Below are 24,904 nucleotides of genomic sequence, written 5' to 3'. Positions count from 1 at the left end.
CCCTCTGCGGGAGCAGCTGAGCTTAGCGCCCAAACTGCAGAAGCGGCTGTGCCTTTCACATGCATGGCTTGTAAATTCACAATCTGCAGAAATGAGCTAAAACCGCTCGTGTCTATGAAACCCGTAACAATAATTCGATAGTCGTAAATACTGTGATGGTGAGGGGTTTCAGAGTGCCACTGTGCCAAGGTTTTTGGTGGCAGCTGGGGCAGGCCTAGCTGCTGGAAATTAGACGGTTGGCAACCCTGGCTCCAGGTTCTTTCTTTACCTCATTTTCATCACCATATGCATGTCATTCAAACCATAGTGCTATTTAAGTGCTTACTCTGTGCCAAGCCATGGACTAAGCACTGGGGTAATCAATCGAGGATATTATTGAGCACTTACTGTGTGCCGAACACCATACTAAGTGCTTGGGAGAATGCAACAGAGTTCACAGACCATTCCCTGGTCAAAGATAGCTTACAGTCTACAGGGATAGACTGAAAGTCTACAAGTGGTTGTGCGAACTGCGACACCTGTCAAAAGCTAACTGGAAGGGGGTGTTGTTTTATGTGACTTGGGGAATGTGATAGCTTGCTTTGGATTTTTGAAGGATTTTGTAGTGTTCGTGCTCATTCTCATACTCTCTCCCTGGCTCAGAAGCAAAAGTTGCAAGATGGCACTGTACAGTATCGTTGGAAATTTTCAAATACTATTTATCGTTTTTAACATTTAATGACAAGAGGTTTTTTTCCCCTGAGTTTCTGGCCAGTTTTCTTTGACAGAAGGGAAAATCTGAACTTTATGGTATTTGTCTTGCATTTACTATGTTCCAGGCACTGGACTAAGCACTAAGGTAGATAGAACCTTATCAGGTTGGACACAGTCTCTGTCACATGTCGGGCTCACAGCCTTAATCCCCATTTTACAGATGAGGTGAATAAGGCACAGAGGAGTACAGTGATTTGCCCAAGGTCACACATGGAAGAGCCAGGTTAAGAACCCGGGTCCTTCTGAGTCCCAGGCCTGTGTTCTACCCACTAGGCCACTCTGCTTCTCTAAGTATTTACCTCAAAGATGTTTTCTACAACTATAAACATTATACTTCTCTACGATTTAAACATAAACATTACAATGGACATCAAGAAGGGTAATCATTACCCATTTCCAATAAGAATGCTGTTGTCATTGCTGAAGATAGAATGTCAGGATGGCCTGATCCAATACTGGTATTTTCTTACGTTCTAGGTAACTTCAAATCCACAAATCTCCTGGACTGCCGGAATCTTAATAAAACGCAGGTTATAGGACAGCACGCAACTCTAAAGCTCTCCAAGTCTCCTACCCAGCTAACAGATAATGCCATTTGTTTTAGTGATTACCTCTGATTATGCCAAGTGACAACCTGACATTCTCAAGGACCACTGTCTTTCAAGTTTGCACTGACTCTATTTTTAGACTCCCTTGATTTCTACCACGGTTATAAGTTCATTCAATTAATTGAATCTTATCTATGAATAGCCTGACTATATTTCCCAGTACAGGGAAGAAAGTAGGTAGCAAGTGTTGTCCCCATCTGACACCTTTAAAATACTAGGCACAATGTGGAAAAAGGATTTGACAAGATCACCGGCAAGCCAGGTACAGATCCTAAAAGACAATCCTACCCCTTAGCTACTCCAACAGTGCTCTACTCACCATCCACAACCTTGTTTTCTCCTGTTTGGAAACTCTGATCAGGGTGGAGAGTTGGAAAAAGAATTATCAGAGCAACCCCAAGGTTTCTGTTTTCCCTTAAGCAAGAAAAAAAAAAGAAAAAGTGTAATGCCTTGATTTGATGAACATGCAAACCTGGGCAAAACACTTGCAGCTGTTGTTAATTACCGAGGTGCTTAACCTTCTCCTTTCTACAGTGAAACACTGGGTTCCATTTCAGTGCTGGCAAGAAGCCATGGCTCCTGTACTTACAGGAGCTAGGGCCTTTAGTCAAAGAGGATGCTAGAAACAAGAAAAATGTCCCTGAGTGTCAGCGATGTGAGAAAAAAAATGGAATGATAGGGTCAAAGGCCTATAAATGCCTCACTTAAGCTTCTCTTCTTGTCACTTTGTTCTTGCTCAGATGAATAGATGGCACAGTTTAGATTCAATCAGATCAGTCAACCACTCCAAGTGGCAAAAAAAAAAAAGCATTATGAAAGAGACGCTTCTTATTCCTTATGGGTCACTGGCAAAATTTTTAAATTCTATTTTTGTTGCTTCCCTCTTACACATCATACAAAGTAAACAAATGTTTTCTTTTCTGGCTCAAGTTGAATATTAATCTCGCTCAGCATGAGCCCTGAGATGGTGAGACCAATACATCTCCTCGACTTTTACAGATCAGGGAATGAACTGTCTTCAAAGTTCCAAAATCTACTGGGATTGGGTAAGAGGTATGTAAAGAGCCTTTAAACTCTATCCCCTCATTTACATCCACCTCCTAGATTTCCTCATACTTAACCTGATTACAGATTAGTTTCTGTGGAGTTAGCATTCTCATTCAATACCTATCCACATCATTCATAAACCTAAATAATAATATGAGTGTTTGTCCATGCTGGTCTTTCTATAGCATTGGTAAAATCTTCTGTTCCATGCCCACCACTCTTTTGAGACCCCTTAAGTTTCCAACTTCATCTCATCGCTCCCAGTAAACCCACGAGGACAAGAGACAGGAGAAAAAGGATTTTTGATAAGCTGGATGACTGCATTATGTTATTAGAAAGATACTACATAGACAAACTACCAAGTTATTTCCCTTGTGCAATGAAGCCTTTACTGTGGCTGAGGGAGAAACTCATTTGAAACAACTGAGAGACCATCAGATTCTTATTTGACAGATGCGGAATGAATTCCCAACGAAGCACAGAGTACAAGAATCTGTCCCATTGGAACTATCACCACAGCCAGCCAAATCGACTCTGCACAAAGCAATCCGGACTTTGGCTGTCGAACCAAGTTAGACAATCTGTAAATTACTGAGCTCAAAACGGCCATCCCATTGTGCAAAAGGGTCAACTTTCAGCTATGCTGGTTGGTCTACATTACTGAATACTGGGCTTTGTTGTTTCTCCCTGAGGCCTCAATTCTTCACCGGTAGTTCGTTAGGGGTTTAAAATCGGGTATTCACTCCTTCAGGCCACTTAACACCCCCAGAAATGGGTTAAAAGAAAAGGGAGGGTAATAGGATGGCCGGAGACCCTGGGAAAATCTGGCTCATTATGTTTAATAAAATCAACAGGGCGTAAAATTTGGCTTTTTGCATTTCATTGTTGGGATAAAAGGGAAAGAAAAAGAGAGGAAAAGGGAACAAGATGAGAGAAATAAGGGGAAAGGGGAAGTAAAAATAAACTTAAAAAAACCCTAAGATAAGAGAAAAATGGGAAAAGAAACCTGAAGGGAGAGGAGAGACGGAAATACCTCTCCTCCAGCATTTTCCCTCAGTTTTTCCCCTGCATTCTCCTAGCTCTCTCCCATCTCTCCCTCAGCATTCCTCTAGCTCTCTCCCACCTTCCCCAGCTTTCCTCCAGCATCCTCCTAGTTCTCTCCCACCTCTCTAACTATAAGTTCCCCTCTAGACTGTAAGCTCGTTGTTCATTGTGGACAGGGAATGTGTCTGTCTATTGTTACACTGTACTCTCCCAAGTGCTTAGTGCAGTGCTCTACACATAGTAAATGCTCAATGCACTCTGGAATTCTGGGAAATCTGAACAAACTGGCCCCTATGACTTCCTGAGCTGATCAGAATCCATAATGGCTGGACACCAGCATACCTGAGATTTTACCCATCCCATGGTAACCACTGCAAATATGCCATATTGGGAAATTCATGTCTCTGTGTGGGCGGGAATTGGAAGAGAGATGGAGAGAGGATTGGCATGAGTCCCTAAATCACAGCCATCAACCTCTAATCGTCTTCAATTGAGCTCAAAAGAAAAGAAACCCTGTGGATTGCTGATTTATATCTCCTGGGTAGAAACTTTAAAAATCAAGAAAGCTCGAGTCTGTAAGCTCCTTATTACAGGCAGGGAACGTGTCTGCTAACTCTTTAGTATCGTTTTCTCACAAGAGCTTAGTACAGTGCTCTGCAAATAACCGGTGCTCGACAAATGACATTGATTAATTGATTGACTGATGCATTTGGTTAGGAAACAAGTGGGAGTCAGAAGAAACCATCGTATGCACATGGCTGGCAAAAGGCAGTCAATCGATTGGCGGTATTTACTGAGTGCTTATTGTGTTCCGAGCACTGTATCAAGAGCTGGAGGAAACAGATCCTTGCCCACAGTGAGCTTACAGTCAAGGCACAAGTACCATAGTACTAGTTTTCCTAAATGCAGGGTTCTTCAAGAGCACAACCCCCACATTGTAGCAGAACTGAGTGTTTAGGGTAAACAAGAATGTCTGCACAGCACTGATCCTGGCAGGAAAGTCACAACAGCTATAGAAAATGCAATAGAAGGTGAACAGAATAGAGCAGGGTGCAGGGTAGAATTCACTCCTCCCTCCTCTGGGCTGGAGGAAGTAGGCAGGAGACATCTTTGATATCATTCATGGCATCTAAAAAAGAGGAGGAGTCCTCACAAAAGGCTCCAAATATCCAAATTATTAGAGAATGTACTGCCCTACTCTGAAGAACTTGGAGTCATCAGGAAAAATAGAAATGGAAAACAATTACCTAAGATGGAGGCCCAATTCCCAAAGGGCACTCACCCACAATGCCAGCAGGCACGAACTCTGGAAAATTACTTGTTACAGGAAGTCAGTCACAGAGGAGGAAGGGATTTTATAGACAGACTCTACTGTAATCTACCCCAGCACTTAGCACCATGCTTGGCACAAATTAAGTACTTAATGAATATCATCATCATTATTTCTGCCTACAATTCAGGGAATTTGCACAAAACACGGTTATGCTAAACTCAGCCTTGAACCCCAAGTAGAATATTATCTTTAATCATCTAGATATACTTAATCCTTAAATAAAGCATGGAGCATGGGCCTGGGAGTCAGAAGGACCTGGAATCTAATCCCAGTTCTGCCACTTGTCTGCTGTGGGACCTTGAGCAAGTCACTTAATAATAATGTTGGTATTCGTTAAGCGCTTACTATGTGCAGAGCACTGTTCTAAGCACTGGGGTAGACACAGGAGAATCAGGTTGTCCCACGTGGGGCTCACGGTCTTAATCCCCATTTTACAGATGAGGTAACTGAGGCACAGAGAAGTGAAGTGACTTGCCCACAGTCATACAGCTGACAAGTGGCAGAGCTGGGATTCGAACTCATGACCTCTGACTTAACTTGTCTGTGTCTCAGTTACCTCATCTGTAATATGGGGATTAAGACAGTGAGCCCCATGTGGGACAGGGATTGTGTCCAAACTGATTACCTTGCATCTACCTCAGTGCTTAAAACAGTGCCTGGTACATAGTAAGACTCAACAAATACCATTTAAAAAAAACACAAGAAAGCAAATATCTCAAAAGATAAGGGAGTTCATCTCCAGAGAATAAGGAGCTCTATGAAAGAGCTGGAAATTCACAAATTTGTTTTCAATTTTAAGCTCTGCTGAAAGGTACCTATTTACCCTCTTCGGTGCCTCAGTTTGCTCCTTCACAAAATGGGGATAATTACTTTCCACCCACCTCAGAGGCTGTTAGAAAAATTAAGAGGTTGAGATGAACAAAATGATATGAAATTTGTGGATCAAAGTGGGCAGACTCAATGCCTCAGGCATTTTTAACCAGAGACAGAGAAAATTGTGCAACAAAGCAACTATAACCAGACCACCCACTGTCCAAACCACAGATAATAAGAGGACACAATATCTTCTCACTGTATCACTTTCCCTCCTTGTAAGATGGGAGTGATAATAGTTACACCACCTTTCAGGAGTGTTATGAGCCTTAATGAATAGGAGCGTTTGTAAACTTCCTAGATATTTTCTGATGAAAGACATCAATCATACAGACGGTAATTACTAATGCTAGCACCGCCGAATGCCTGAGGGAATAATAATCCATAGAGTGGACACTACAGCCGAATCTGACGAAGCAGCCAAGTCTCCTTCCACCCATCGCCAGTTTGCTGAGGCAAACACATCAGCATGACATTTTTCTAGCTCTCTCCTGGACCTGATCCAGGTAAAGTAATTCCTAACAGATAGCAAAATACTATCCAGGGATATCCCATGACATGCAGTACAAACACCGAACCCAAAACAGGATAACACTTAGCCTAATGCTCCCTTCACTCTGAGCGGGAGGGGGATGAAGGAAGGGGATAGAGCTGGTGCGGGCTGCCTCCGTGTACAAGGGAACTAACCAATCCAGAAGACGACGCGTCTGCAATCTCCCTCCACGTAGCCGACGGATGGTTTACCAAGAGACTGGCAAAGCCTCATTCTATCCCCTAGATAAAGGGAAAGTTACACCATTCTTCCTCTCAGCGACAGACTGCAAAACCACTGCAGGCTGATTAAGCATATCTTCTCTCCCACCAGGAAAAGGATGGTAATTTGACAGTAAGGAATTCTGTCCTTATGCCTCAGAAATGTAACGGTAGCTGCAGCATTTATTGAACACCCACTTTTTTAATGGCATTTGTTGATCAGGTTGGACTCACTCCAGGTCCGTTATGGGCTCTCAATCTCAATCACCGTTTTACAGAGATGTTAAGTGACTTGCGCAAGGTCACACGGAAGACACGAGGCAGTCCTTCTGAAGCCCAGGTCCATGCTCTATCCACTAGGCCACTATGCTTCTCACTGCACTTGGTACAATGCGCCGCACTAGACACTCGGGAAGTACAAAATAAAGAAACTCGTTCCCCGCTCGCAAAGACCTTACACTCTAACCAGCTAATAATAGTAATTGTGGGATTTGTGAAGTGCTTACTATGTGCTAAGCACCGTTCTAAGCTCTAGAGTACATACAGCAGGTATTGTGTTCCCGTTTTACAGATGGGGAAACTGCGGCACAAAGTTGTTAAATGACTTGCCCTAGGTCCCAGAGCAGGCAAGTGGCAGCATGGCGTAGTGGATTGAGCATGGGCCTGGGAGTCAGAAGTTCATGGGTTTTAATCCTGGTTCTGTCACACGTCTGCTCTGAGACTTTGAGCAAGTCACTTTACTTCTCTGTGCCTCAGTTGCCTCATCTGTAAACTGGGGGCTGAGATTGTGAGCCCCACATGAGACAGGGACTGTGTCCAACCCAATTTGCTAGTTTCCACCCCAGCGCTTAGTACAGTGCTTGGCCTAAAGTAAGTGCTTAACAAGAACCACACTTATCATTATTATTATTATTATTATTATGTGGCAGCATTGGGATTAGACCCAGGTCCTCTGACTTCCAGTCCAGTTCTCTTTCTGTTAAGCCTTGCTGCTTCTCTCGATTCCCTTGATACATTCAATCAGCTTCAGGCCAATTGCCCGATTTCACTAGGCCCACCGTGTTTTCTTTTAGGCATGTGAATCAGTTCCTCTCTGAATGGAAAATACAGTGTCACAAAGACCTAAGTGCAGGATGACATTAACCCACCTGGCAAGTTAAAATAAGAGATTAAGAAATGATGATGCGAGTACTTTTACATTTTGCTCTGGCTAAAATAGTAATCTGCATTACCTTGTAAACTTCTAGCCCTCTGCAAAGAGTAAGCACACAATAAATATGAGAAGCAGCATGGCTTAGTGGAAAGAGCAAGGGTCTAGGAGTAAGAAGGACTTGGGTTCTAATCCCGGCTTCACCACTCGTCTGCTAAGTGATCTTGGGCAAGTCATTTAACTTCTCTGTGCCTCAGTTACCTCAACTGTAAAATGGGGATTAAGACTATGAGCCCTATGTAGGATTGGGACTCTGTCCAACCTGATAATAATAATAATAATAATAATGATGTTGGTATTTGTTAGGATTTTATTATGTGCCAAGCCATGTTCTAAGCGCTGGGGTAGATACAAGGTAATCAGGTTGTCCCAAGTAAGGCTCACAGTCATCATCTCCATTTCACAGATGAGGTAACTGAGGCACAGAGAAGTTAAGTGGCTTGCCCATGGTCACACAACCGACAAGCGGCGGAGCCGCGATAAGAACCCATGACCTCTGACTCCCAAGCCCGGGCTCTTTCCACTAAGCAACGCTGCTTCTCAATGATGATACTGTATATACCCTAGTGCTTAGTACAGTGCCTGGCTCATACTATTAGTAAATTACATTAATTAACTGACTGATCCCAAACTGAGAATCAAAAGCACTGACAAGCTTAGTGTTTGCTTTCCAGGGAGCTAAGGAGTTGTCCAGTGCTGTTTCTTCTTAATAGCACAAAAAGGAACATAAAAACACTTCACAGATGGTTACCCTAGATTTGTAACGAGCCTCTTGGAAAAGGAAATCAAAGCCTTCGATAAACATCATCTGATAGCCAATGTACCTATCCCTTCTTCACAGATGAAGAACTTTTTGAACTAAGTTCTTCGTCCAAAACTCCATCTTAGTTGCTGAGCAGAAAAACCCTAGGACCTCTCCTAAATTTATATCTATTATTCTATACTCAACTTCTTCTGCAGTACAATTATTTCCCTCAGGTTGAAAATCAGCGTGGCTCAGTGGAAAGAGCATGGGCTTTGGAGTCAGGGCTCATGAGTTCGAATCCCAGCTCTGCCACTTGTCGGCTGTGTGACTGTGGGCAAGTCACTTAACTTCTCTGTGCCTCAGTTCCCTCATCTGTAAAATGGGGATTAAGACTGTGAGCCCCACGTGGGACAACCTGATTCCCCTATGTCTACCCCAGCTCTTAGAACGGTGCTCGGCACATAGTAAGCGCTTAACAAATACCAACATTATTATTATTATTAAAATCAATTATAAATCCTGCCCAAATAAAAGCTCCCTCTAATATATAAAAAAAAAATTTCCTCTAATAACGATGGGAGGAAATTGAACTAGTACAAGATGCAGCTCTGGACTATTCAGTGCTCTGCTAAACAGTGGGGCCTAGTGGATAGAGCAGGCCTGGAAGTCATAGAAAATGGGTTCTAATCCCTGCTCTGCCACTTGTCAGCTGTGTGACTGTGGGCAAGTCACTTCACTTCTCTGGGCCTTAGTTCCCTCATCTGTAAAATGGGGATGAAGATTGTGAGCCCCACATGGGACAGCCTGATTACCCTGTATCTCCCCCAGCGCTTAGAACAGTGCTCTGCACATAGTAAGCGCTTAACAAATACCAACATTATTATTAACATTATTAAGCTACTAAACTTCTCTGGGCCTCTGCTTCTTGACGATTTGTAAAATGAGATTTAAATACCTTGTTCTCCCTTCCACTTAGACTGTGAAACCCATGTGGAAAAACGACTGTGTTCGAACTACTTATACTGTAGCTGCCCCGGTACTTAAGTAGGGACATAAGAAATACTTATAACTATTACTGTAGTCAAGAATTGATCAAATGATATGATTTTTCAGATTAAAACCCTGTTTGGGAGAAAAAGGTGATGGGGTAAGCTTGAATGATACAGAATGACAATCAATACAGGTCAATGTTTGCCTCTGTAGACAAAGCCTGGATTTGTATATAAATAAATTACTAGAGTCATTCTGAATTTTATACCGACATCTATGTAATTAGAGTCCCCTTAAGAAGGCTTTGATTCTTCTTGGAAAGAGTAATTGATCCAGATCTGGACAGAAGTCCAAAATGAATGGATGTGACCACACAACAATAGCCTGCTTGAAAAAGGTTATTTAAAAGGATTCTAAGTGCTTAATAAATTCCATCGGTTTTATTAGACTATGCTCCTTGATTCACCCAGCATCTTTATGAGTGGCGGACGGGGCTTGGTTAGCCCAATCACGGACTCTCCATCAGACTCATCATCATCATCATCATCATCATCATTAATGGCATTTATTGAGTGCTTACTGGGAGCAGGGCACTGTACTAAGTGCTTGGGAGACATGGAGGAATCACTGGATGCCCAACTAAAAGGCATTTGGATCCATCAGCAGCTAAGAGGTGTATAACGATGCACACACATTAACGCTAACCTTCAGGTATGCCTGGTCATATACAAACACATGCACACACACTGATGATTGTGCCAAAGAGGCACACCCTGAGAAGGCATGTGGATAATGGTGAACTGCCTGGGAGTTAGTCAAAAGTCACAGGCTGAAGATGAGTCTGAAGAAAATCAAAGTAATTGGGGAAAACCTACTTAGGACCACAGATCTTCCCTGGCCACATAAAACTGGACGCCAATACGGAATTCTGAAATCTAGGCAGAGGTACCTTGTCCAACAACAACAAAGGAAGTAAAAAAAACAAAACCAAAAAAAATCAAACTGAGAAGACCGACACGCCCTTTGGTATGAGGAAACATACCGGCACCCAGTTTTCCTCAGCTCTGAGCCACTGTCCCATTCATTTAACAGGGCTGCCTGCGTTGAAAGCAAGAAAGGTGATAGTAAAGCTCGGAGACACAATGGGGGAATACCTAGAAAGCAATTCTGGAGGCAGAAGAAAGTTTTCACTGTCGACAAGGAAGAGCTGACAAATGTTCAAAGACCGCAGGGAAGTCTTTCATCAAAACTTTGTGCCTTAGGTTACCCTAATCAAAGTAAAGTTTGAGCTTCCTGTCAGGGTTTCAATACCGTTGCTGTAGTAATAATGGCAAAACCCCGACAACTTAATTACAACTGCCACTCTCCCTGAAGTATATTCACTGAGAAGCAGCATATTATCAAATTAATTTTATTTCCTAATGAATGTAACGTTAGTGCTTGGAGGACTGTGTTGCTATAAGGGACCTTCTTCTCATCTATGCTCTATCATGCTATTTCAATATTTTAATTCAGAGAAATTGTACTAAAAAGCAACAGACTTCTTCTGAGTCCTGAATCTCTCGAACAGATTCCTCCACGCGGTGGGTGGCGGTTGTTTTTTTCACTCGTTTTAACTTCTGTTTCTGCAGCGCTTGATAAGACAAGTCTGTGCAATCTGTTTAACTCTTGGGGGCCTCAGCAACAGAATTAGTTTTCCTTAAGAATTCTCATGGGGATCCAGTTCCTTGAAGCAAACTGGAGATTATGATTTGAGTTAAGTAACAGCATATGCTCAGTGATAGACATTTCCTACGATTATATGGCCATTAAAAGGAAAGTTTCCATGACATCTGGTTGCCTGCAACTTGCCTACCTCTTACAACCTGAGAATGTACCAGAACTCTACCGATTAATGCATGTCTGGACCTATAGCCCGGTAGGATTTTGCTGAAAAGGCTGTCAAAGAGAGATGGAAAACACAGGGCTGCATCTGAGATTTCTGAGCTGGTGGTGATATCTAAGTACCAGAGGTGGGTCCAAGCAGTTCCCCCATTCAGGCTTATTTCATTAGGAGCTCCTTAAGGTTTTGTTCGCTTGTTATGCTATTTTTGAAGCACCTACTATGTGTCAACTATTGCATTAAGTGCTGGGGTAGGTACAAGATAATAAGAATAGACAGAGTCCATGTCTATTATCATTTTACAGATGAGGGAACTGAGGCACAGAGAAGTTAAGCGACCTAGGTCCTCCGACTCCCAGGCCCATACCCTTTCCACTAGGCCATGCTGCTTCTTTGGAGGAATATCACACTTCTTCCTCCCCACACTCCTCCTACTATCAGTCCTCAAGTTGGTATTTCTCAGGACAGCGTGATGCTTCCAATGACTCAAGATCAGAACTGCCTCCTGACACCACCCCGAAGACGTCCCCTTAGGTTAACCTGGGTGAGCTTCCACATCAAAAGCAAGGCACCACTCACCAACATAGTAAGTGCTCAATAAGTACTACTGAATGAATGAACAACGGCCCCGGACCATGACTGGGTGACTCCTAAGGGAACTCACTCCTAAAGCCAGAGGACACCCAGGCAGCATGGCCTAATGGACAGAGCATGGGCCTGAGAGCCAGAAGGACCTGGGTGACCTTGGGTGAGTCACTTCTCTGGGCCTCAGTTATCTCATCTGCAAAATGGGAATTAAAAGTGGGAGCCCCATGCGGGGCAGGGATTGTGTCCAACCTGATTAGCTTGTATCTACCCCAGTGCTCAGAACAGTGCTTGACACATAGTAAGCGCTTAACAAATACCATCATCATTATTATTACTGTTAGAATAAAAGGACTTGACAAAGGACTGGACGCAACCCAGTTATCTGACCTGCCTTGGTGAAACTGGTTCCACAGCAGATGTGACAGATGTCACAGGTCTCACATCTGCCGGCAGCCAGTTCGGCTAGCTGTCCACCCTAAAATACTCCTCCTTGCCAGCTCTACCTGTCTTCCTCAGCCCAGCCAGGGAGGAAGTTTTCTTGTGTCTTATCTCCTATATATTATTTTTACATAGGTTTGTCCTGTCTCCTCATTGGATTGTACGCTGATTGGCCCCTTGGCTGTGTCAGCTGATGGATGGCCCTCCCCTCAAATCACCAGATGGATATGGTCCCCGGCTAGCTGTACCCTTTCTTCTCCTCTTTTCTGCTCTGTCTCAATCCACTTTCCTCTTTACCATAGGTGTGGCCCAGATCACACATAGGTGCTGCAGAGCCCCAATTACTAGACATTGTAAAAGCGTTCAGGGGCTTTTCAAGAGAGGAGGACTCCATTCTTTTGTGCAGGGGGCCTACCTTATCTTGTAAAGGGGAAAAAAACTATCAATCAATGGTATTTATTGAGCACTTACTATATGCAGAGCACTGTTCTAAGTACTAATTCTAGGTACAACAGAATCAGCAGATGTATTTTCTGCCCATAATGAGCTTATAATCTAGAGAGGGAGATAGACGTTAATAAGAATAAATGAGTAATTTATAATATGTAATTTAAAGACATGTACATATGTGCTTTGGGGTTGGGGCGAATATCAAATCTCCAAAGGTCACAGATCCAAATGCATAGATGTCGCAAAAGGGAAAGCGAGCCAGGGGAAAGAGGGCTTAACTGGGGAAGGCCTCTTGGAGAAGATGTGACCTTAGTAATGCTTTGAAGGTGGAGAGAGTGGTGGTCTGGCGAATATGGACGGGGTGGAAGTTCCAGGATAGGGAAGGATGTAGGAAAGGGGTCAGTGGTAAAATAGAACAGATCGAGGCAGAGTGAGCTGGTGCTAGAAGAGGCGAGTGTGTTGACCGGGCTGTAGGAGGAGAAGATCTAGGTCCTTTGAATTTTTAATGAACCAACTTGCCATAGTCTCTTAGTCATGAAGTCTCTTTTGCTCACAAGCCAAGATTTTCACTCTGACACAAATGGCTTCTGACTTTCCTGAAAATGGGGAATATCCAGTCAAGGAAAGCAGTCAAATATCTTTAAATTTCTTTCCCCCCACCCATCTCAGCTGCTTGTTCTATTCCAGAAAACCACCCCTCCAAGCAATCTCTGGGCAAATTTTGAGAAACTGATGAAAAATGGCATTGGCTTTCACCTGTAATAATCAAGATGCCTCTCTCTACCATACTGTTTAAAAGTGAACTTCACAAATCACTGCATTTGTTGCCTAGGAAGCAATCCGCTTGGCAGAGAGTGGTTATGACTCTTACCTATAGGACTGGCTCAGCTGTTCTAAGCCAAGAGACGGCTAAATTAAGCTGTTTTAGGAACAAGCACAACTACTAAAAATGCTCCAATCTCTAATGTGGTTTTTTCCAAGAAACTCAAGGCTACTTAGTGATTTCCAGCTCAGTCTGCCCCACTCCTTCCAAAATACGATACAAATCCGATTGTACTAATGCAAACAGAAACCTTCTTCTTGCTGCTCCAATTGTAAATATTCTTGCTAGAGCTCGAGAGGAAAGTGATCATTTAAGAATTGGTTGAATTATTTTCCACCGGATAGTCTGTCTTGGGATTTACATTTATTGCTACTGTTTTTGTCTGTCTGTCTCCCCCGATTAGACTCTAAGCCCGTCAATGGGCAGGGACTGTCTCTATCTGTTGCCAGTTTGTACATTCCAAGTGCTTAGTACAGTGCTCTGCATATAGTAAGTGCTCAATAAATACTACTGAATGAATGAATCAATTTACATATATTTTATTATTGGGAGAGATTTTTAACACTCATGATTAACTCCCATTTGCATTATGTATAGCTACTCTTGCTGTCAATTCTTTGAGGGCACGGCTCAAGTCTACTAATTTTACTGTATTCTCCCAGTACAATACAGTACTTAGTACAATAATAGTGTTGACTGATTATGAGAAGTTCTTTTATTCTTTGATTAGTAGCATGTGAATCTTCTCCTGGGATTGGGTAGGAATGAATTTTAGGATAGGACAGTGTTATCATCAGAAGGCTTGGTACCAAGGCCAGGGCCAGATATATCTTTTCAAAACACATCTGGGCAACAATACATTGTGACTCCTCCAGCAAATCTTGAGAAACCTGAAAAAGGCCATCAACCTAAAAAAAATCCTCCGATGACAAATTCATTTTCCATCCCTCTCAAAATGGGTGTCAAGCTCATTTCCATGATGCCAGGCTACAGGGTGGAGGGAATTGTTGTTTTTCAAGTAACTGTTGAAGCCCCCTGGACTGAATTCTGAGTAAGTCAGAAGGCTTGGATCTTGATCCCAACACAGGACTGCAGTTACTACTGGTGGCATTTATGGAGAACTGGTCTTTCAGAGCTCTGAAAACAGTAGGTGGAAGCTGGGGACACTTCCCCAACACTCAGAACTGAGGCACAGTTGGAAGAACGTCTGTGGACTGTAAGTTTCTTCAGGGCAAGGATGATCATGCTCTATTGTATTGACTTTCCCAAGTGCTTAGTGCGGTGCTCTGCACACTGTAAACACTCTAAAACTGCAATTAATGGATTGATTGTAATGCTGATTTAAGCTACAGGAAAAGGGGAAAGTTAAAAAGGATCCACTCTTCTACATACCTTCAGGCATATGAGCTCCGGTATGAGAAAGAACTCTCCCAAGTTTAAAAGACTCTATCTAGTTTGACTCTCATTCCTAGAAGCCTCTGGGAAATATAGTTCCCAAGCAGCAAGTGATTTCCCTTCAGTCTCTGCCAGGTTTTGCCATCACCATGCAATATTACAAGTTAGAGAGTTAAGGCCCTAGTTTGGGTGGAGTTCAGTAGCCTCTCCCTTCTGCTAGGCAACTATAGATTACTCTGAAGGCCAACGGATCTGCCCAATCTGATTTTAGAATAATCTGCCCCTAGGGATCCAGAATGAATCAGGCAAAATGGCCCAACGGACTGGGGAATCCCTTCTTACCTTTTGGGCGCCTATCTTTTGAATGCTTTCTATCATAAAAATGGATCAGTGAGTCATTCCCCAGAGGCTTTTGGAGGGAAATCTGTTCTTTGGCTTTTTGAGATTCTTTTTACCCACCCCTAACACATACATGACTGCCTCCCCTCCAGGCCTAGGCCTTCTTGGCCTACCCTCAAATATATCACTAGCTCCATTCTATGAGGAAAAAAAATTGGAAACGTTTTGCAAAATGAAAAATTTCACCCCCTGATGCTACATAATTCACTTCAGAGGGAGTAGAACACAATGTGTGAAATCACTGGATTATATGTAATCAACAATTCATCCACAGTAGGAAATATCAAAGTGAAAAATAAAGTCATCTGAAATAACCCTCTTTTCCAAAAGCATTGTAAATTGTCCTCTGGAGTTTTTACGATCCCTTGCCGTGAACACTAAAAGGTCCGAATTTTCTTTCTTTTTTGCATACAAAGGGAAACACAAGGAAGGAGTCTAGCCCCAAGAATATGACCTTCAAGCCCAATGTACTACATGACAGTGACTTCTAGGACCAGATTGTGGAGGGCACCATTAACTGTGCCGGCATCTTTATCTCATCATTAGTTATCAGATAGAGAGATCCATTTGCCCCAAGCTCAGGTTAGCACATGCAATGCACCCACCCCAGTGGGAAGCAGCTTGGCCTAGTGGCTAGAGCATGGGCCTGGGAGTCAGAAGGATCTGAGTTCTAATTCCGGTTCTGCTACTTGTCTGCTGTGTGAGATTCAAGGTCTAAGTAAGAGACACACGTTCTCTGCCTTTTCACTTAACTGGCCTACAGAGCTCAAGGCCAGAACTGAGCAAAAGAGAAAGAGATTGCCATGAAAATTGTAGGGAAGACATGCTGCCTATCCTTTGAAGGAAAAAGAATGCAACAACAATGAAAAAGTTTCCTGGTGTCTTTCCAAATTACTGCCTTTCTCTGTGGTTACTATGATCACGATGAAATTGCCTGATTTCTTTCACTTTCTCTAAGAGAGAAGGGAGGGAGACACAAAAAGACGAGGGAGGATGAAAACTGAGTTGCAATTTTAGCTGCATTCTCCATCATCGACGAGAATTTAGTGTGGCTTCAGGTGCACTATCCCAGGTGCTCTGAAGTATGTGTTGAGGAGAGACTGAAAAGGTTAGGGCTTTTTACTCTAAAAAGATAAATGCGAGAGAGGATGTGATTCATGTTTACAAAACCATTATTACTGTTACTAATAATATTACTAGTAATAATAACAATTGTGGCATTTTTTTTTGTTCAGCACTTGCTCTGTGCCAGCACTGTACTGAGCACTGGGGTAGGCACAAGGTGATCTTCCAGACTATGAGCAGGGATTGTCTCTATTTATTGCTGAATTGTACTTTCCAAGCGCTTAGTAGAGTGCTCGGCACACAGTAAGCATTCAATAAATACGATTGAATGAAATACTTTTGATGCTTTCAATTTCATTCAGAGCTTCAACTTAAGGCCTGTCTTGTCTTTATGCAGCTGGTGTTGGGCTGTGATTTACCCACTTACACAAAATAGACATTTCTGAGGAGTGGGGAGAGTAACCACTTTCCACTGGGTGACCATTTTGCTACTAAGACTTGTGTTTAATAACACCACACTTGAATTCCAGAAAACTCAGAGCACTTAACAGAGAGTTTCCCCCCAACATTCAGTGTATCTCCCACAAGTCACGGCAATCACTGCATTCCCAGACTTAGATTACCCTTGTCAGCAACGATCTGAATGGTGCAATTAAAAGTCTGGGCTAATGAGCTGATGATAAATGTTAATGGCTTGAAGGGTCCTTTTTAATCATTGTTTTTGTGAGGCTTTGAAAAGTGAGCTAGTTTTAACAATTGTATTGTGCTGCTTTGGTTCCAGTTCCTTTTTGTGGGAGCAAGCGGATGGTGGAAAAGAGGAGATTGGGATGCGAGGGAGAAAAGAGGGAGGTAAAGGGGTGGGAAGGAGATGCGAGGTGAGAGACATTCAGAAGAGAGGTGGAGACAGATTCAGGATTGGGACAGTGTGTGTCTCCATTCCACCCATTTTCCAAACCAAGGGAGGTAAGGAGGTGGAGTAAATTGGGTCGGGAGTGGAAACCTAACTGGGGAGACCCTCCTTTAAAGGGTCACCCAAAGGGAAATTGGCTCTGGGGGGCATCTCTGCAGCTCTTACAGGCCAAGAGGGAGTAGCTGCCCAGACAGCAATATAACCGGAAACAAGCTTTCAAAATGGAAAACCCTGTGAGGTGATGAAATTCACCCCTGGCAATTAGTGGCCTAGCCTAGTAGTCAGGAACAGCAGGTACTGACCTCATCTCCACTTCTGTTTGATCCTACATTTGATAATTTGCCTAGATAAGGAGGCAAGTGGTAATTCAAGTGGAATTCAAATTGACTGATGACTGTCAACTACCTGAACAAGATCTACGTGAGGACTTCGGTGGCATAAAATACTAGTTGAATTGCCTGTCTTCAGAGTTAAAGGAACAGCACTAGGGCAAGCCCCACATGGGTCGAGGACTGTGTCCAACTCGATGTGCTTGTATCTACTCCCGTGCTTGGTAGCTGACACACAGTAAGTGCTTAACAAAATACCATTAGTATTATGATACACACTCAGATGGCCCCAGAGACTCACACCCAGACATACACACACATACCCTCATTTAAGTATATTTTCCTGGTTTTGGCCAATCCATCAATTAATCAATGGGAATTTACCGAGCTCCTACTGAGTGGTAGACACTGTGTTAAATAACTGCTTAGGATGGGGCACCCGTAGGAAAACACACATTTCCTGCCCTCATAGAGCTTACAATCTAACGGAGGACAACAAATCCAAATCATCTATAGATGACGAAGGAAAAATATGAAGCAAGAAACGGTATAAACACACCAGGAAGAAACAGCAGAACAAATACTTTGCCAATATTTAAGGAAATACGAGGCAACATGGCCTAGTGGAAAGAACATGGGTCTGGGCATCAGGTGATCTAGTCCCAGCTCAGCCACTGGCCCGCGGTGTGACCTTGGACAAATCACTTAACCTCTCCGTGCCTCAGTTCATTCATAGATAAAATGGGGATAAGATACGTGCTCTCCCTTCCTTTTAGATTGTGAGTCCCAAGTGGGTTAGAGACTGTGATGATCTTGCATCTACTCAACACTTAGTAGAATAGCACTTAATAAACATTATTATTATTATCATTAAGGGTGGATGTTGGATTTATGGGGAGAGAGAGGTTATGAATTAATGAGGGGTGGCTTCCTGCAGGAGGTGAGGTTTTAAAGCAGTTTTAAAGATGGGGTGTTATTGTGGGCTGGAGGATTTGTAGGGGAGAGAGTTCCAGGCTGAGGGTAATACGGTGAGTTAGGGGTGAGAGGCAGGATTAGAAAATGAGCTTGGGCAGAGTGAAGATCTGGGGAATACCAAGGAAAAATAGCCCATAAATTAGATGGTAAAACTGGTGGAAAGCCTCAAATTCACTGGCAAGGAGTTTTTGCTTGATCTGGAGAGAGATGAGTTGATGTCCTCAGAGCTGATCTCTACTGCCCTTTGACCTTCTTTGCTCATGGCCATTTGGTGCCATCAGATGCTAAACCCTGGGTTTCAGACTGGTGAAAATACGTTGTTTCAATTAAAGTTTTTTCCCCCAGAAAATTGCCTATTCTTCCAATTCAAAGACAGGCCTGCAGGAGTGGATGGGTGAGAGAGGTTTTTCCCAGATGCAAGTCAAGCCCAGGATCTACCACCTAAATTGGATTCCAGGGTATTGGAAAGCTGCCGGCAAAAGAGGTGAGAGGGAAAACTCTTTAAAGAGTTACTCGTTCTAGCTTTGAAACCCTTCTCCTAAAATATCCAGTTTCCATCCAATTCCTCAGGCCCAGGCCCTGTCATACATCCTGGTTCCCAGAGTGGCTGTCCTGTTCTTAACCTGTCATCTAAGGGAGGATGTCCCATTTCCACCTTAGAGAGGGCTCTCCACTTGCCAAATAGATTTGAAGTGAATTTTCTCAAGGCAGTAATGTTCCTACAGCATCACATGATGGGTTTCTGGTTTTTGTCAGAGTCTAACTGGCAGACATACAAAGAACCCTGATAGTTTCCAAGAGATGGCAGCTTCAAGGAGCTCCTATCAATGCTACTGAGTAGAAACGATGGACTTAACTTGAAATCTGAAAGCTGGACATTAAAATAAAACTGGATAGAAAGAACATCGATTCTTTTGAAATGTGGTGTTGGAGAAGGCTTTTGTGAATACCATGGATTGCCCGAAGGCAAACAAATGGATTTTAGAGCAAATTAAATTTGGAAGGACAAATGACTCGACTTAGATTAGCAAATTTGGGACACATAATCAGGAGGAGTAATTCTCTGGAGAAGACACTAATGCTAGGAAAAGTCCAGGGAAAACATGCAAGAGGAGGACAAGCAGCTAGATGGATAGAGACCATAACGATGGTAATGGAAGAACCGTTAGGTTGCAGATTATGGCAGAAGACAGGACGTTTTGGAGAAAGTATATCCATGGAGTTGCTATGAATTGGAAATGACTTGACTGTACTTAATAACTGAGACACTCTTGTGGCTTTCTGTGTCTGTTTTTCTCCCTTAAACAGTCAACGACTACATTGGTGGAGGCAGAAATAGACATATAAAGCACTCCCTAAATGACTTAAAGAAAGCTATTAAACCAATTTTAAGTTTTGGCAATATACATTCAAGAAAGAGAATTAAATAACATACCCAGAAAACAAGATAGACAGGTATAGTCATTCCAGGAGTAGTTCCTCAGCTCAACTTCATGCAAATGGCAGACCCATGTGGGGCAGGGACTGTGTCTGACCCGATTACCTTGTATCTACCCGAGCAATTAACATAGTACCTGACACATAGTAATTAAATACCATAAATATTGTTATTAAATGGTATCGAAGCAGCATAGCCAGAGCATGGGCCTGGGAGTTAGAAGGACCTAGGTTCTATTTCCGGCTCCACCACCTGTCCACTGTCCGACCTTGGGTAAGACACTTCACTTCTCTGGGCCTCAGTTACCTCATCAGCAAAAGGGATTAAGACTGTGAGCTCTTACTGTGAACTGGGTCCAACCTGATTAGCTTGTATCGACCCCAGAGCTTAGTACAGTGCCAGGTATATAGTAAGCACTTAACAAATACCATTAAAAAGGAAAAAAGCAGGGTTTTTTTGTCCAGTGACTGCAACACAGAGTCATCTTCACTAACGCTAATAGGCACCCGGCTTAACTGACTTTCCCCCCTTGATGCCCTTCCTGCCCATAATTTACAGAGGACCGAATTTCAATCCAGAAAGAAGACAAATGTGGCTCCTGCCCTTGACCGGTAAATCGCAAAACCTAAACTGCGCAAGGCACCAAAGAATACCAGGGCTTTGGGGGCAGCGGGAGCTGGTTCCAAGGAAGGTTCAGAAAGTATGGGGAAGAAAGCGAGCCAAAACAGACCACATGGTTTTCCTGAAACTGAACTCATATATGGCATAGTTAACAAAAAGAAAGGTCACTTCTGTAATTGGATCTTGCTAGTGACTCCTTCTGAGCCACTGGAGTATTTTCAATGACCTGCTCTAGCCTGCAAAATAAACCAGTTGAGTGATGCTCTAGGCAGTTGTTTTTCCTCATGGGTGGATGCACCTAGGCTGGTTGCCTTCCTGCAAACAATACATTCAGGTTATTTTGAAAGAAAAAGTCCTGGGGTTTAATAAGGAAGTTAATTTCTCTATTCTATGTGAGCCTTCATCTGATTGAACGACAGGTCCCCTCGCTCTATTTTTTTTTTTGTGGAGGGCAGTTTTGCATTCAAGCAGTTTCACTAATGGCAATGTGGGGGGGTAAAGGTGAAGCTTGGGACAGGTGAGGAAGGTCAACTCCTCCCCCCCCAATGGGTAGCCTCTGGTGGCTGAGGAGACTCGCTTCTCTACAGCTGGTTAAGGGGCAAGTTTAGGACTGAGCAGACCACAAATGTATCCCTTTAAATTAGCTAGTGCAGAATGAGACGCACAGGGGATACATTCTCCACTTTTCAAAATAACAAAACGCCTTCCTCCTGCTTTCAAAGATTGCTTATGTTAAGCCACACACACACATCGACTCGGTCAATCGTGTTTTTACATTCAGCTTTATGATGAGGCCCTTTGATAGTCAAAATCATGTTCATAAGGCCACTGATGTGATCTGATCTTATAATAATGCCCCATGGTCTTAGAGGAAGAATCAGACCCAGAATAAACGGCTAGGGTAATCCCAGAATGAAATGGTATAAATGAGTTTTTAAAAAATATTTTCTGGGCATTCTCCTATTTGTGACACTCAACAAAAGAATCTGAAGAAAACAAGCCCCAAATGTTTAAAATTTCTACCCATCTGGGTCTAATTATTATTAACCTGCTATCCCTATTAGACTAGGTCATCTTTTCTGAGTTAATTTGACCTCCTCAATGTATGACGAAAAGGGGGGCAAAAATAGTCCTTTTTGGAAAAGGAAGGTGTTTTTTACATAACAAAGATGATATCACGGCCCTAGTGACTCTGGACTAGGAAAGAGTTAAATGGGTGATATGCCTCAAAACAGAAAGAATGCCAGATTATTTCACCCATTACCTAAAAGATTAAGTGCTCCTGTGCAGCGGTGCATCTATATACACACACATTTTTATTTCAGCAGTTTGCTTTCTCATTCTCATCTCAGTCTATATCAGTTGTGAGCCCACTTAAGGGACAAGCTTTCTAAATTTCCAAAGCTTGGACAACTTGGAGATGCTCCAACATATTAAAGAATCGGCCAGGAGGATTTTTGTATTTACTATACAGAGAACATACTGAGGAAGCTTTGACAGGACAGAGACAGGCCCATTACCAGAACTCTGTGAGGGAAGCTTTCATGGCTCCCTGCCTACACCCTGCCTGGCTCAAGCCAGATGGATTAGTCCTTGTCTTTCATGAGAACTCAATTTTACTCTCCAGATTTGGAAAACAAAAATTGTCCTCTCTGAACTGTATTTAGACCACTGCAAAGGCAAAACAATTTTTCAGCTTCCTGATGCGATTAGGCAATAAAAAATATGGTCATTTGAAATTAGCCTGTCTCCTTGCTCCTTTACATTGCCTTTGAACGGTTAATTTCTACTTCACCTGAAATGACTGAAGCCACAGACAAAGTGGATTCGGCAGCCCTAAATCAGGGAATTTAGCCCACAGTCTTTAATCTGGCTTCTGCCCACTTTAGAAAACCCACCTGAACAAAAAACAGCTGTAAGGCCGTGACGGGATCCGATTTACAGACCAGCCTAGAGATCTGCACAGAAGGAAGCTGTTCATCTTTAATCATGTTCTCATCTCTCAATCAAACAAATGGTATTTACCGAGCACTTAGTTTGCACAGCGCACTTTTCCAAGTCCGACCGATCAACAAGAATGCCATGTTTAAATGTCATCCATCCTCAGATGGCAGGTTTACTGTTTTAACCATCATCGGCAATGTTCTCGCATCGCCCCTCGCTGTCACTTTACCGGGATCCTTTGAAATGCCCTTACATCTTCTGACCCTTGGCCAATTCCTCATAAATTCAGTTTTCACGGGGCTACTCCCTTTCAGAAAGCGCTCATTCACCATCATCGATTGTTTGACCCTTATTGCTAATTTAAGCTACAGGAAGAGAAAGCGGGGGGAAAAGTTAAAAAGGATCCACATGCCTACACACCTCTAGGCATTAGGAGCGCCTATAGGAAAACAGATTAAATTCAGTTTTCATTGAGCCACTCCCTTTCAGAAAGCACTCACCACCACCGACTGTTTGACCTTTATTGCTAATTGAAGACACAGGAAGAGAAAGAGGGGAAAAGTTAAAAAGGATCCATATGCCCATACACCTCTAGAGGTAAGGGATTGTCTCTGTTGCAAAATTGTACTTTCTAAGCGCTTAGTGCAGTGCTCTGCACACAGTAAGCGCTCCATAAATACGATTGAATATGAGCTCCTATATGTACACAAATTAAATTCAGTTTTCACCGAGCCACTCCCTTTCAGAAAGCGCTCACTCACCACCACCGATTGATGGACGTTTATTGCTAATTTAAGCTACCGGAAGAGAAAAGGGAAGCTACAAAGGATCCACATGCTTACACACCTCTAGGCATAGAAGCTCCTATAGCTAAACAAATTAATTTCAGTTTTCACTCAGCCACTCCCTTTCAGAAAGCGCTCACTCACTACCACCGACTGATTGACCCTTAGTGCTAATTTTAGCCAGTGGAAAAGGGAAGCTACAAAGGATCCACATGCTTACGCACCTCTAGGCATATAAATTCGTATACGTAAACAAATGAAATTTAGTGTTCACCGAGCCACACTTCCTTTTAGAAAGCGCTCACTCACTCCCACCGATCGATTGACCCTTATCGCTAATTTGAGCCACTGGAAGAGAAAAGGGGAAAGCTCCAAAGGATCCACATGCTTTCACAACTCTAGGCATAGAAACTCCTATAGGTAAACAAATCAAATTTAGAATTCACCGAGCCACTCCCTTTCAGAAAGCGCTCACTCACCACCACCGACTGATTGACCCTTACTGCTAATTTGAGGCCCTGGAAAAGAAAAGGGAAAGTTACAAAGGACCCGCCAGCCTACACACCTCTAGGCATTCGTTCAATAGTATTTATTGAGCGCTTACTATGTGCAGAGCACTGTACTGAGCGCTCGGAAGGTCCAATTCGGCAGAGGAGCTCCAAAAGGTAAACCGATTAAGAGACAAAGGGAGCCTCTCGATTTCGGAAAAGAAAACAAAGAAAGGAAAACCAAAAATTTCTTGCCTGGACTGCCGGATTTTTCTCTACCTGGCCCAGGACGCTGGAGGGAGGCAACGCCTGAGTCTTCTCCACCAGCCAACGCACCTCTAGGCATTCGTGCAATAGTATTTATTGAGCGATTACAGCGTGCAGAGCACTGTACTAAACGCTCGGAATGTGCAATTCGGCATAGGAACTCCAAAAGGTAAACCGCTTAAGAGACAAAGGGAGCCACTCGATTTCGGAAAAGGAAATAAAAGAAAGGAAAACCAAAAACTTCTTTCCTGGGCTGCTGGTTTGTTGGGTTTTTTTTTTTTACCTGGCCCAGGACGCTGGAGGGAGGCAACGCCTGAGGCTTCTCTCTGCACATCTTTTATGAAAAACAAAGGCAACGAGGGGAGGGCCCCCTTTCCTCGTCCCCCAGAGCTTCTCCAGGAAAGAAGGGAAAGCATGAACGGTGATCGCCGGGGAAACCGCCTGTCCCGGGTTTCCTGGCACGTCCTTCGGCGGGCAGGGCCGGGGGATGCTCGGCCAGGCCTCCTGAGGTGGGCAAGGGGGATGGGGAAGGGGGTCTGCGGGTCCGGGAAGCCCCTACCTCCAGCAGGAGCAGCAGCAGGAGCAGGGGCAGCGTTGGCAGGGGCGACGACGACGAGGAGGAGGAGGAGGAGGAGGAGGAGGAGGAGGGCAGGGGCAGCAGGAGCAGGAGGAGGAGGAGGGAGAAGGGTCCGGGCCGCGGCGGTCGGTGCATCTCTGGTCCGGTCCGGAGGCCGGGGCTCCGGGGGTCCCG

General features: G+C 43.5%; 1 protein-coding gene across 2 annotated transcripts in view; it reads right to left on the bottom strand.

Annotated features, from left to right (window-relative positions):
* The window catches only part of VOPP1 (VOPP1 WW domain binding protein), a 58,411-nt gene extending 33,835 nt beyond the window's left edge, over positions 1-24,576 (bottom strand). The window contains exon 1 of one of the 2 annotated variants that reach the window (XM_029063774.2): positions 24,437-24,576. In XM_029063774.2, coding sequence (XP_028919607.1) covers positions 24,437-24,487 — 51 coding nt within the window. In that variant the 5' untranslated portion in view covers positions 24,488-24,576. Of the gene's footprint in view, positions 1-1,680; positions 1,706-24,436 lie in introns of those variants that run through there. The other variant, XM_007663445.4, reaches the window with a different exon arrangement.
* Positions 24,577-24,904: the final 328 nt, after the last annotated feature.

Source organism: Ornithorhynchus anatinus, chromosome 4, assembly GCF_004115215.2.
Source record: "Ornithorhynchus anatinus isolate Pmale09 chromosome 4, mOrnAna1.pri.v4, whole genome shotgun sequence".
Taxonomy (NCBI): Eukaryota; Metazoa; Chordata; class Mammalia; order Monotremata; family Ornithorhynchidae; genus Ornithorhynchus; species Ornithorhynchus anatinus.
Note: the sequence above shows the minus strand (reverse complement) of the source record. Positions and strands in the feature narration are given on the sequence as shown.